Consider the following 14301-nt stretch of genomic DNA (forward strand, 5'->3'; position numbering starts at 1 on the left):
CCATGCACGTGGTAGCTGCCTTTGTTTCTTTCGATAGCTCGGCCTCGTGGTGACGGCGCGTGGTGGTGAATCACGTGAGCTGACTTGTGACTGCGATTGGATAACGCGCGAGCAAAAAACGCCGCAGCACGAGGCGGCGTCATAAGTAGAACCGACATGGAGCGCACGGAGCTTATACTTGTGGTGCAGACGGGATGAGAAGGTTGTTGTGCGTTTGGAAGGAACTGCGTTGTCTGGGCCGAGGTGCTCACTCGCCGCATTTGTTGTTCCATTTGCCCGCATTGAAAGTTTTAGTCGAAGGTTAACTTTGTACAGTATTATAGAGATGTAAGTTAGCCTGACTGCCAAGTGCAGCAATATATGCGGTTGCGCGTATTGCGTCAAACTAACTTTCTATTTTAATCGTGCAGGTTTTTATCTGATAGTAGTAAAACCATTTAAGCTGTACAGCCCAGACTGCGTGGTTTACGTTGAAATCGACCAATGAAGGCAGAAGTCATCATGCAGAGCCCGACTGTCTTTTCGGAACCCGCCGTCGGCAACACCCAAGAAGACCAACGCGCCCTTCAAATAGCTTTGGAATTATCCAACTTAGGCCTGCTTGGAACATGCGACGATGACGGTTCTACCTCTAGTTTTGATGAAGCCATGAAAAACAAGAAAAGTCAAAATATGACCGAATGCGTACCAGTACCAAGCTCGGAACATGTAGCGGAAATCGTCGGGCGCCAAGGTATGATAAGTTTCACGCAACCTTCTAAACACGCACCAATGTTAAATTGTTTTGATCAAATGGCCTCGTTTCCTGAAATAGCAAGCAGTCGATTAAAATTGCGACATTCTGTGTGTAGGTTGCAAAATCAAGGCGCTGAGAGCCAAAACAAACACCTACATCAAAACACCGGTGCGCGGCGAAGAGCCTGTGTTCGTGGTAACTGGTAGGAAAGAAGATGTAGCTATGGCACGCAGAGAAGTCCAGTCTGCTGCCGAACATTTTACACAAATAAGGTGAGTTTCATTAACTCTTTAAGTATATATGTTTTTTTGACAATTTTTTTGAACTTCGATTAGTTAAAACAAAGGTGCAAACACAATCCCAGCAAAATCCAATAATATTGCTGTTTTGTTCAGAGCATCTAGAAACAGACATGCTGCATTGATGAATGGACACAATGTTAATGATGGCAATGCTGGCACAAAAACTCTTCAAGTGCGTGTGCCTTACAGAGTGGTGGGATTGGTTGTGGGCCCAAAAGGAGCTACCATAAAAAGAATCCAACAGCAAACCCACACGTACATTGTTACACCAAGTCGGGACAAGGAACCTGTTTTTGAAGTTACAGGTACGTTTTAATGACAAGCCATACAAAAAATGTAGACCATTTTCAACTTAACTTAATAATGCACAACTCGATTGCTAACTGCTCTGCTTTTAGGTTTGCCAGAAAATGTCGAAAAGGCTAAAGAGGAAATTGAAGCACACATTGCTGCACGAACTGGCACACAGCAAGTTAGCGTTGATGATGACTTCAAAAACAATGGAACTGAAGTGGGCAGTCCATTGCAAACTGCTGTAAAGGCACCCGCCAGTACAGTTTCAAATGCACTTTACAGAGCAAGGTAACTATTTTAACGTGTAGCTATGTAATTTAATTTAAAACCAGTATTTATTGTACATTGCTTTTACAGCAATCTAGTTTCTGCATCCTCTGCATTCATGCCTTACAACAACAACAACATCAACAGTGCCCTTCGATCCCAAGCACCAAGCTTCATTCCATCACAGAACATGCGCCAGGCAGACTTGCTGCCCACACAAACTAACCAGTTGAACAACAACAATTTAGGTAAGTTTTAACTATTATCAAGTTTTTCGTTTATTTCAGTCTAAAAATATCATTGATTACAAAAAATGCAATTATTTAACCACTTATTTTTTGTGCAGACTCCTCCTTCGCACCAAACTTCATTCCTGGATTTCAATTTCCCCCAAGTGCCTTCGAACAAGCAGAAAGCAGCCCAGCCACTGTTTTTGGTCACACACAGAGTTTAAATTCAGCACCTGCTTGGAGCACTGGATCCCAAAATAACCCAGCTGATAATATCAACAACGGCGCCACACAGTTTCCATTCACAACCCCAATGCGGAGTACCAGTGCTGCTGGAAGCACAGGAAGCAACAACAACAGTGGGTTCAGTCCCACATCATCCTATGGAAATAATGGCCTCCACCGTCTTTCACCAACCTTGTCTGATCCAGAGTTCCCGCTATTGCACCAGTTTTTGCCATCCAACTCCATCAACGGCCATAATCCAGTGAGAAGGGTTGGATCCGATTCTGTGGATTCATCATCGAGCAGCGTGGATCTCTCCTCGCTCAGTGGAAGCATGGCTCCCTTTGCATCTTTCTCAATGACCCCTGCTGTTAACATTGAGAGTGGATATTCATCAGGTAAATGTTTTAACCATTGATTTGATGCTGTTTGTCATGAATCATTAGTTTCAGGCTTTAAAACAAGAGTGTTATTATAGGTGAAGCTACAGACAGCCTTGCTTCTGGATCTCCTATTGAAACGGTTGGTGCCTTTGCCCAGCTATCTCCTCGGGCAATAGAAACCACAACCAAGCCTAGCATACCGCAGCGCTGTGTGATATGTGGTGATGGATTTGTTGTGGCTGCCCTTGTTCCCTGTGGCCACAACAATTTCTGCTACACCTGTGCCAATGAAGTGGTGTCCAAACCCCATCCCACCTGTCCTTGCTGCAAGCAGTCAGCATCCATGGCTCTGCTCATCAAAAAGTAAGGCCTCTGGCCTCTGGGACTTCGTAAGTTTCTAGCAGGCTGCTGTACAAAAAAACATCAATTGTGATGTTTCATAGGGTTTCATTTCAAATTTCCTATTTTCTTGGTCAACTTTAATTGTGTGCCTGTTTTGTGTGTGTGTGTGTGCATTCATATTTTATATATACTTTATCCGTTCTACTGCCATGCATAATCCTATACGAGAGTTGTCTTCCCTTAACAAATTCCATAAGCAGATATTTCATGTTTTGTATCAAGAAATATATTTTCATTTAGGTGTGTGTTTTCATATATGCTATGTATGATAACATAGATATATCCCATATTGCCTAGATAATCTGTAAATACAGATAGCTGCCATGCTGCTTAGCATGTTTGTTCGCTTGATGTTTGTAATACTTTTCCACTGCACCACCAAAATTGCCAATGTGTTCTGCCTTAAAATCATAATGGCCTCCTACCTAAATCTGCTGCACCAATACTTATAAAAAGCAACAATCATTCTATTGTGGTTGCCTGCATTCTGTAAATGATACGATTGTTCACTGCCTTTCCAAAGTAACAACCTTGCAACACTTCTCCGGGCCACAGAATCCTCAGTTCTTATTCCCCACACATTGGGTGTAGTTTTTATTCTCAGCCCGCGAGTTCTTATTTTTTTATTTATTACTACATAATATATTTTGTATATTCTCTGTGTGGCAGATTTCCTTGTTTTATTGTCGCATTGACTATGCTTTTAGTTGGCGTTGCTGCTTTATTCACTGGTTTGTGTTTTCATTTCTTTTCACAGAGTTAAAAGAACCCATTGTGTTAAAGTAGGTCACTTCCAACTGTATATTCGCACACTCGCACTAAACTCACCAGCACCTACCATGTGTAGGGAAAACAAACCATGTTCCTGCTCACTGTCGAACTTACTTTTCTTAAAAGGCAAAGCTTTTTGTTAAAACAAACTTATATTTTTATTTCCATTATGACATGACAATACAATTAGAATGTGGCCTTCAACCAATGCTAGTTTTTATCCACTGTGTTATTTTTAGGCATCTGCAGAAAATCATAATTTGCAGTTCTTAGGAGAGACTGGTCAAAGTGCAACTTGCACAAGTTTTTTTTTGTGCCATAAAACATTGCCAATATAACAAAGCGCTGTTATGTGAACGAATTTGGTTTTTTAAATATTTTTTGGTAAAAAAAAGTTATGTGAATCTGGTGCTAAAATTTCATTGAAATGTCCTTTCTTGCGCTAAAATCGATAGGCGAGCAGTGCCGCACATTCACTTTTGGTTGAAAGCCTGGCTGGGCACTTGGGGCCCAAACAGAGGTTCGTGCCGCCAGACCACACACGCTAGCTCGATGAGCGCGCACCAGTCAAGCACACGCAATTTTCAGACGACTGGCTCCCAACATTGTCTACCTCTGGTCTAAACTACAAAGGTTGCCTTTTGCTAGAAAAAAAGTCGGCATTGTTAAACATTTCCACTGTGTAGGTCCAAGTTTTGAACATCCAAGGGTCTGAATCAAGCACAGGCGTTTTTTAAAGCAACACGCAAATTCCAATACCTCTTAAAACGTTTTCTTTTCGCTTCAAAACCTTTGACGTTTTTGTTCGATATCCTTGTTACACGAAAACAGTTTGCCGGATTATGTTCTAGTTCTCGTCTCTTTCCATGCGATTATGTTTCTGGCTTGTTGCGTTGTTGCTACTTTCAAATACCAAACGCGAGTCTGCAACAAATGGCCCCAATATTGTGTATAGTTGCATAACCCCCGACTCACACCACCGCATACGCCACCTTTGCAGAGCGCTGTATCACGAAACATGTAGATTTTTATTTTGCTGCCGCCGCGTGCAACCCCTTTTCCTGTGTTGTGTTATATACGTAAGAAGTGACCCTTCCCGTTGAGTGCTTTCATTACCGACTCTCCGGACCCGTGGGCCCAGTCGAACGGCCCTTTTCCATTGGGTACGGAGAGATGTGTTTATGTCGAAGATGCTGCTGAAAATCCTTGCTGCTTGGCTTGGCAAAGTATTTGAAAGAGATTGTAAAGAGTTTTATTTTTCTGCCATTAAACCTTGTACTTCGTTCTTCACGATTTGAACACTTTGTGTGTGTATGTCGATTCAACATCAGGTTTAAGCGGGTTCTCGAAAAAGCGATCAGCGCTCAGTCACAAGGATCCATTGTCACAGAGCAGACGGAGCGCGCTTTTCCGTTCGCAGCCAGTTAAAAACGCCGCGAGGTAGAACTTAGCTGAGGCTCTTTTTACGTCACCGTCGCCAGCGATGCGTGAATGACTGTATTTGGCGCTTGGCGAAGTCGGCATAGCGTTACGACAAAGTCTGTCTGCCCAAAAGAATTCGTCGCATATCGGCAAGATTTGGTGAAACCGGCTTGGGGATAGTTCGCATGTTACTTCATCGCACAGTCGTATTTGCAGTGAACCTTGACGTAGGCGGGTCATGCCGTTTACCCGTTCTCGCCATATGCGGGTGTTTGCCGCCCAAATTTATTGGCCGCTTCCAGACATTGTTAAGTAAATAGAAGGACGGGAAGCCGAAATACGTGGCGTTCGCCGAATGTTGCCCACACCAGCATCGTTGGAACGCAATTCGACACCACGCTTCGACCAACCAGTAGTAAAAACTTCGTCGTAATGTTTTACACAAACTCAGCGCTACGTACGAGAAGGAAGTAAATCTCGAATATTGCACTGTTTATTAATGTGGTTTCGATAACTTCAATACTTCGCAATATCATTTCGGATGGGCAAGGGTCGGTGTCCACGTGACGTAGATAGTTTCTAATAACTAAGCAAAAAAAATTGGACCTTTCAGTGCTGACCAGTTTTGGTACGGGTCGTTGGTCTTGGCCATACTTGGCAGTGCTTACAGTTCCAGGAAGCAAGCTCTGTCAGGCCGATGTTTTGGTTCTCTGCCCAGAGTGCGTCGCGACCAGGAAACGATCAAGGCGAGCCAAATGCATGCATTTACGCGCCGTGTCATTTGAACTATGGTTAAATGCTCGAAAGTTAGGGCTGTATGTCAACGGCAGTCAAGGAATATGTTGGGCAGATAACCTACCGTGACGGTGAAAGGCTTGTGGTTGGCAACGGAGTGTTTGTAAAGTCACCGTACGATGACTCACCAAACAAATATACACCTAACCATTACAAGGTATTGAATACAGAAAAATTGCCCGTGCGGTGTATCCGGCCCAACGCGAAGGGTGACACAGGCACTACTTGCAGATGCAATTTTATTGTGGCAAGTGCTGTAGAAACACAGTGAGTCGGATTTTTCACACCAGCGTTGGGTCCAAACTGTTTCTCCTCAAATCACATTGATTTGGCGCTAATTATGCCACCAGAAGGACGTACGTAAGACCCACGCGAACTCATCAAAAACAAGCTGCAAAACAGGAAATCCATCAAATTATTTGACTGTCTCCATGTTGACCCTTACAAGGTGAATTTTCCAATATCGAAGAGTTACGTAAACCAGAAAATCGAACATGGCTTCCAATCCAAAACAAAAACATGCGTTACAAGCCGGGGTGGCCAATGTCGTATTCCAATCAAGTGCCGTTAATTGCGGGTCAGAAGGTTCCAGATGCTCAAGATGAAAGCGCCCACGTCTTGCATGAGAGAACGCACACTGCGACCAACAACTCAAAACACGACCTGAGCTGTGACATACGTCATGATTACTTCTGATAAGTTAATTAAACCGTCTGGCTTATCAGACACCGCCTTTGTCAAAAACTGGGGGCCGCAGTTATTTTTGTGGCCGCCGTGGGCGGGAATGTGTAATACTGACTCGAGTTAAACACCCACACGTGTTTTCAAATGAATTCAAGGTACCAGGATTAAGATAAGGCCCTTTGCGCGGTCGCAACATTGCCCACTTTGTCATACTTTCTAAACTGTGTGTTGCGTATGAAATCAAGTGCCCAAAAATAGGACTCCATTGTGTCCGCTATTGGAATGGCAAAAAAAACGATATTTACTCCAAACATTTGATCATTTAAGCACCCTAACAAAAAATTAAGCCTGACTGTTGACTATGAATGAAAAACCATATGCTGATTCACAGTCAATTGCAATCGAGCCGGTTGAAACGGATATCCCCAATTTTTTGCACCTTGGAGCCAAGAGCACTCGATCATTGTCTTTTCCAAGCGGGATTGTTAAAGGCACGAAGGGAAATTAAGTCACGTCAATGAAGCTCGCTGTGACGCTATAGACGGCATTGTTATCCAATAAGTATGGCAGAAACGAAAGTAAAAATAGGTAAAGGATACATCAGCCTCGCAGCCTATCTGACCTATCTCTTGTATGTGTAATTGGGTAATTGCCCATATGCCCCGAGTATATTGAAGCATTTGTTCCATCGTAAAGCAAAGCTTTGCAGTTGGCGTTAAAACAACGCTTGTGTACAATCCGTGTAAACCTATTTGTACAGTTACGAACGCTTTTGTTTGTACAAGCCAGTGGTTGTTTCTTTTATTGAATGTTTGTATTTGATTTATTCTGCCCAAAACTGTCCATTTCGCAAGTCTTCTTCAACCAAAAGAATCTGCAGCTGACCAAGCTGCTACTTGCTTTCTGCAATCGTGACAGGGCGTCATTCCCTATGGATGCAAATTTCTGTTTGCGGTTGACCAGTTCACTGAATCCATACGTTTTGTGCTGACAGCAGTCAGTTGCATCGTTGTTACGTAATAAAACCTACACGGCCGTTCCATTGTGGCTTAACAGAGCAAGAAGCCCTTCAATTACTACAAATGGCACGACATATTCACAATTGATTTACGAGGAAATAAAATTTAGATTCGTGTCGCGCAAAATTTCAACGGGTGATCACCCTCTAATCAGACTGACATATAACGCTACAGGTGGTGGTCAACAAAGTTCGTGGAATTACTTTCCAAGCGGCCCAGGAATACCAAACATCGTGATATTGGTCAGGGGTCTTTTTCTGTGTGACCTTCCACGGGTGAGTCTGACTAAGTCAAGGAAACGTTTTGATTCACTTCATGACCCATGCAAGTGGGATTGCATTATGTAGTAGCCTTTATTGAGATCGCCAGAATACGGAACGTTTTCCGGAAAAGGATCAACGGAAGCAACTTATTGGCCGTTACTGGAGTTGTGTTGGTAAAAGGTCAGATTACGAATCCAATTTCCGTTCGTTATGTTCGGGGCCACGAAAACTACCTTATTAACGTCCAGTATGCGTTAAGTGAGGTGAACCTTGCAAAACTCCACCGACTGCAGTGGTGGCATATGACACAATAAACATGCGACCGTTGTTTTCCGCGGGTTTTTTACTCCCCGGTGGGTATCACTAAAGCAAATACATCACGGATAACCTTTTGTACCCTCTCGCCATCAATATGTGCCATTGTCGGTGGTGACGCCGCTCGGCTGCTGATAAGCACTTCCCTCCGCGCGTTTTGTATCCTCATTTTTGCCTGCATAGCTTGCGTAATAGCTAAACTTTATGCCTTGCGTCATTTTCCAAACCGTCAATCCACTTCTTTCCTCAAAGGATCATGTACTAATCATGTGTTGACAGTGTATAAGCATCAGTTTGAACTTTAGTTGAATTGCATTGTTTCGTTTACATTCGTTGTGAAAGTAAAATCACTCAATTAACAAACTTTATATGTCGCTGGATTATTTCCTTGCAACACATTTCAGTGAGTCACAGAGTAAATGTTTTATTTATTTTTCAAAGTTGATTAAATGTTTTAACATACATGTGTAAGACAGACATCAATTTGCGCAAGCCGCTGGTTACTCACTGAGACGATGAACACTTTGAGGAAATAATGCGTGGGTTAGCCCAGGGGGGAGGGGCCTTCTTACAACCGTAGTGAATCATCAGCAACATGAGGACAATTCGAGCTTTGTCAGCTGTTGACATCCAGTCTGCTTTCCGTTGACAAACTCGCGATAAGGTTTCCAAAAAAGCTTATGTCAATGCAACGTTAAATTGGCACCGCGATGTGTAGTCGAAATTCAAGATTCGTGCGCTATTGAACATTCGATGCAGAAAGAGCTATGTTGGTGTTAAACATATATTGAAGATTGTTAACACTTCAACTCGACTTATATATACTAACATATGACAATGATATTTTAAACTGATGGTTTTACATTTTTTTGACAATCTTGAACATTTTAACTTTTCGGGTAATAATTATCTAACTTGACAGACGTAAAAAAACAAAATAACGTGCGATCATTTGAAAGTTTGTGCGAAAAATGAACACAATTCGTCTGGCGCACTTGTGAGTTTGCCTCCTCGAGCGTGAACGATTCGGCGAGTGTTGCTTTATGCGACGTGCGGAAGCGAAACAGCCCTGCGACGCAGAATGTAATTAATCGACTTTTCTCCAAAAAGCAAAGAACCGGTGGTGGAATTTGGTTGCGGCGGTGAAGGCCTGCAATCAACTTCGAGGCTGGGCGGAAACCAGATGTTACTTGAAACTTGGGAACCAATGATGGAATTTCATCTCACTGTTTGTCATCACAATTTCTTTTCGTGACCACAAATGGCGTTTAAACATTGTTGAAAATATTGAGTCACCCATACAGGTTTACAAGGTGTTTGCTTTTCTCCAATCGCGCGCCCAACGCATTTTTAGCTATATTTTAACATTTACACAGCTAATATTTCCGATAAATCAAGGTCTTATTTACACCGCAGGTGAAGTCGAAGCCGCTTAATCTGGGGCATGTGATCGCTTCACATATATGGAAGGTTGCATCGACGGTGATACAAATAATTACGACGAGCTGCGACTGGCAAATATTTGAACGTTTTCGGAACGTTGATAAGCGACGGGGAGCCTTGGTCCGTATCCGGGAAAACGAAATGATAAAAGTCAATTTGAATCTTGTCTGTGATGAAACCAAGCAGTTGACACCACAGGGATTTAAGATATGGGTGCGCACATAATTAAATGTCTCCAGGCGTTAAACAAGCAAAATTGTGGAAATATGCCACAAAACAAACATTTTATCGAAAAAGAGCGCAACTTGAAAAAAAGCCTTTCATGGTTTAATTAAATTCAGGAACAAACAATTCGAGACCTCCGAAAGAAAATGTCAGAAAGCTTCGGCGGATATCAACAAAGAATGAAAGAAGCAAACCTGTGAAACACATGAGAACAGCGCTCAGATTGCAGCCAGCATATGTGATGGGCCATGCGCCTTTTCTCCTGACGTGCAGTTATGAGTAATACTGCGGTAAGAATATGAGCCTATGGTGCAATGCGGATGGCAATTCATTCGCAGAGAGTTAACGCGAGGTTGTTGAGATAACTCAGTCTATTCAGCAATTCGCGCAATGTCCCACGAGCATTCCATTTTCTCGGCCTGGTGCTTGCGTGGTCCCACCGGCTCTAACCTCCTCAGCAAATTTCCGTTTGGCTTTTAGCACATAAAAAAAGGCTTTGCAAAATCACCCAGCCGCTTCTAGCAACGTTCTGACAAACAACTAACCCTCTTGTTACGTCACTATTTACGTTTTGTCTTATTAAGGACGCCTTTCGAATCGGTATGATGATGGTTTTAACGTATGGAAATCCACCACTACGACACGAATCCAAATATAACACAACCCACATTAAACTGTTGTCTGCAAGTCTGATTGAAGTTGACGCTCAAGTTTGGTTGAATTTGGAAGAAATAGGGGCTTGTGCTATTATGTGTATGTTTTGTTACGTATAAAGCCATAAACAATCTTTCACTTTGATAGAATTCAGCATAATAATTATGTTTAATTTACGTATGAGCATAATTATTTATGTTCGGGCTGTTTTGCATTGCGTTAGCCTAATGTTTGTAACATTAAAAATGACATTTGCTTAACAGAGCATCAACAACAGTGTTTCTGTTGTGTAAGCCCAGCATTTTCGCTTTGCTTGCGTCAGCCACACTGAATGACGTTGCATAGTCAACAATGCCATGTCATCAATGGCACTTACATACAATACAGCACAAACAAACCATGTTCAAGCAACGTGTTCAGTTACATGATACATCCACACACACAGGAATTTGGGACATTCGTAGGCATGAAAGTTAACAGCGTGAACACAGACATCAAAGAGAAAATTGAGTCAGGACAACTAAATCACGTCAATTTTTACGCTTCGAGTCCAGACGCCAACGCACGATATTATGACGTCACAACCACAACATCGCGCTCTCTCTCGGCTAGCCAAACTCCCTTTGATGTGGGCCACCTCGGGCTGAAAAAGAAGCGGTCCGGTCGCTAGGACAACATGATTGGCATCCAAATGGCCGCGACCAATAACTAATGACAAGAGATTGTCGGAGCGATAACAAATGGTCGGGCGCATGATGTTGGGCCGGCAGACACCCCACAACCAGAATGTGGACTGGAGAACTGGCGCAACCCACCAATTGAGGCAATCAAGAACGTGTCGCCCGACGCGCGCTGATACTTGTAATCAAATTGTCTTTTACAAGAAAGTTAATTTGCCATTCTGACTTTTAAATGCCCGCGGGCGCGCGCGTTCGTCCACATCGTACATTCACTCAAAATGATCAATAGTCGGATGTATTTTCTCACCAAGCGAAACAGCAATTCTTGCCGATAATTACAAGTATCGAGATTGCATGAACAAGATGCACAGGAAATTTTGTAAAATATACAAGAATTTTTAGAAAAAATATTAAACCATTTATTACCGACGGAAATAATCAAGTTATGGTTACTTTAAACTTTGTTTTTTTCATGTTGTTTTACCTAAGTAGACAAGGCCACATGCAGAAGCACTTTACAATTTGGAGATATCATTAAAAACCATTAGGTCGAAATCTTCAGAGAGGTGCTGATAACGACAATCAACCTTGCATCGTTGTTTTGCGCAACGGTTTATCTGTTGGGCGACCTTAAAAGGCAACGCCTTGTATTTAATCGGTTGTTAGGACCACGTCAAAAAATTGACACGAACATCACGAAATTTACTTTGTAGTTTTCTTTATTAACGATGGAGATTTGTAGGTAAATCGTTTTACAATACGAACCGCGTTCGTGTTTGCGATTTTTGTTTGGTGGAAAGCTTTGATCTGCGAAGTGTGCATTTTGTTTGTTGATATATATCCCGACTCTGCTGATTCTTGTTTTGATAGCGACATTACCTCACGTGTATTTATTTATGCATGGTATTTGAAATACGCCTATTGCCCTGGGCTACGTCACTCAAATGAATTTACATGGCTTGGCATATCGAGAAAGTTTTGATAGCAATATCAAGCTTTACTCTTTGGTACTTTTCCCAATCAATCGTCATTGAAAGTATCGAAATTTTGCACCTTGCAATTTATATTTAAACGTCTTGGTCATTCGCATTACATATCATCGCAATAAAATTCATTTTAAGTAAGCCACATGACACTAAATATATATATATATATATTATACTTTCTCTTTGTCGGTAGAAGTCACTATTTTTTTGTCGTACTAAGTAGGTGTTTGCGCAATGGTAAAAGGTGGATGGTATTGTGAATATATTTTTAAACAAGGTGTTCACAGAACCCGAGTGTAAACAAGCTTTAAATGCAAAAAAAAATAAAAAATAAATTAAAGTTATGCGGACGTGTTGTACGATTCGCAACGACCAGCATAAATCGGAATAAAATTGTCCTATGGTTTTAATTCGCACTGTATGGATGAAATCAGTAACAGCAATAACGTCATTTCCACAGCGCGCATCGCCATTAACGTTTCGTGGCAGCAAACTAAATGAAAACATGCCACGTCTGCTGGTAAAGATTGCCAAAATGTGAAATGATTTGACTAAGTACACTTTCGTGCATTGCAATGTTAATAAAAACAACCTCTCTTGCCGTTTCGGAAAGGCTTGTTGAGATGCTATTACACGTTGTCGGATACAAACATTTACGTTGGGCACCCGTAAAGTTAATTGAAGCCACCACAGTTCGCTAAGTTTTGACCTCGACCAAATCGAATCGACGGTGACTTGACTTCGATGGCTACAAGTCAATGGAAGAGGGTGGAAGTAGCCAGGTCGTCTCCTGTCACATTTGATCGATTTGATAAAAGGCCTCGCGGTTAAAAAACAGTCCCTCAGTTCACTCATAGAGACCAAAAAAGTTTGTCACCAAGACATCACCAAAAAAGGTGCCTTTTCCAAACGGGCCCGCATTTTTTACGACTTGCCCTGGATAACAAATTCCACCGTGACGTATTGGATATTTACCTCCTGCTGCAAGTGCGTACTTCTATGCCAGTAAATGACGGTCTGTATATTTCGAAAGCACCGTTGTAAAGTACCGAGGTTGGGTTGTGGTTTTGTGAATGAAACATCAAGACCGAGCCATTGGCAAAAAGAAACAAAACATACGAGGCGCGAACTTTTGACCTACATGTAGTTCTATTTTTGGAACCGAGTCATTTTTCGACTTTATTCACTTTCATGTTTTCGCTTTCAGGTTGCCAGGAGACGGGAAAAGCAACGGGTAATGTCAACAATTTAAGATCCCATTGAAGAAAAAGTTTGACATATATTTTGTGGATGTAAAAGTTTTTGAACAAGGCTGGGCGGCAACTACTGTATACAGCCGTTTTCTCAGACCGAGCGAAATATAATGAAACCAGTTTCGCTACAATGTCGGAATTATCAGATAACTGAATTTGAATTTAAGCGTTTTGCAATGTGTGCATTTTTGCAAAAATTTACATACAAATGACAAATCAGTTCAGACAACGTTAATGCAAAATGGGTATTTTTATAGATAGTTAATTATATTTTAATTTATTAAACCTGCCGATAAATTCTCTTGGCAATATTAACGGCTTTCTATGTTATTTGCCTAAGATAATCTTTACATTGAAACGTAAAAATATTAATTAAATCATGTATGTAACTGGACCATTTTCCGTAGATCTGTTCCATTTATTGGTTTCTCAAAAAGTAAAATATTCAAACACTAACGGGGATTGAGGAAAAAATGTTTAAAAGCATTTACTTGCAGATACTTCCCAATCATATAGAATTAAAAATGCCCTTTATACGCAAAAATGTACTTTTATAAAATAAAGATGGTTTTAGTAGAAATCCAGAGGCAAATTGTTGGCACTTGGACATGCAGTTGCTAGCTGTGGGTTTGCGTGAAGCGAACGGCAAGCATATAGTATGTGCTATATTAACATAACAAACATTTTAGATATTTTTTGTACATTTTCGAAAGAAAGTTCATCCCCTTTCCAGGGACTAGTAAAGTGAAACCGGACATCCAGAAATTTCGTAGCAATTTAAGCAAAAACCGAGGAAACGAACTTTATATGGCGGTTGCATTGTTCGTATTCAGTAGCGCAGTGAAAAGGTCAGGAGCCGAATGTGATAACTTTCCCAGTTGAGCTATCAAAAAGTTTTTTAAGATAAATATACCGACCACGGGGCGTGTCACAGAAATGTTATGCCGCATTT

At 41.6% G+C, this 14301-nt stretch overlaps 1 protein-coding gene across 1 annotated transcript; it reads left to right on the forward strand.

The window, feature by feature from the left end:
* The first annotated feature begins 389 nt into the window (after window positions 1–389).
* LOC145897790 (RNA-binding protein MEX3B-like) lies at window positions 390–4909 on the forward strand. Its single transcript, XM_082986233.1, has 7 exons — window positions 390–733; window positions 852–1008; window positions 1132–1343; window positions 1437–1620; window positions 1690–1847; window positions 1946–2452; window positions 2533–4909. The coding sequence occupies exons 1-7, from the start codon at window positions 484–486 to the stop codon at window positions 2802–2804; spliced, it is 1740 nt and encodes a 579-aa protein (XP_082842359.1). The 5' UTR covers window positions 390–483; the 3' UTR covers window positions 2805–4909.
* The last annotated feature ends 9392 nt before the right edge of the window (window positions 4910–14301 follow it).

Source organism: Ascidia mentula, chromosome 4 (assembly GCF_947561715.1).
Source record: "Ascidia mentula chromosome 4, kaAscMent1.1, whole genome shotgun sequence".
Lineage (NCBI taxonomy): Eukaryota > Metazoa > Chordata > Ascidiacea > Phlebobranchia > Ascidiidae > Ascidia > Ascidia mentula.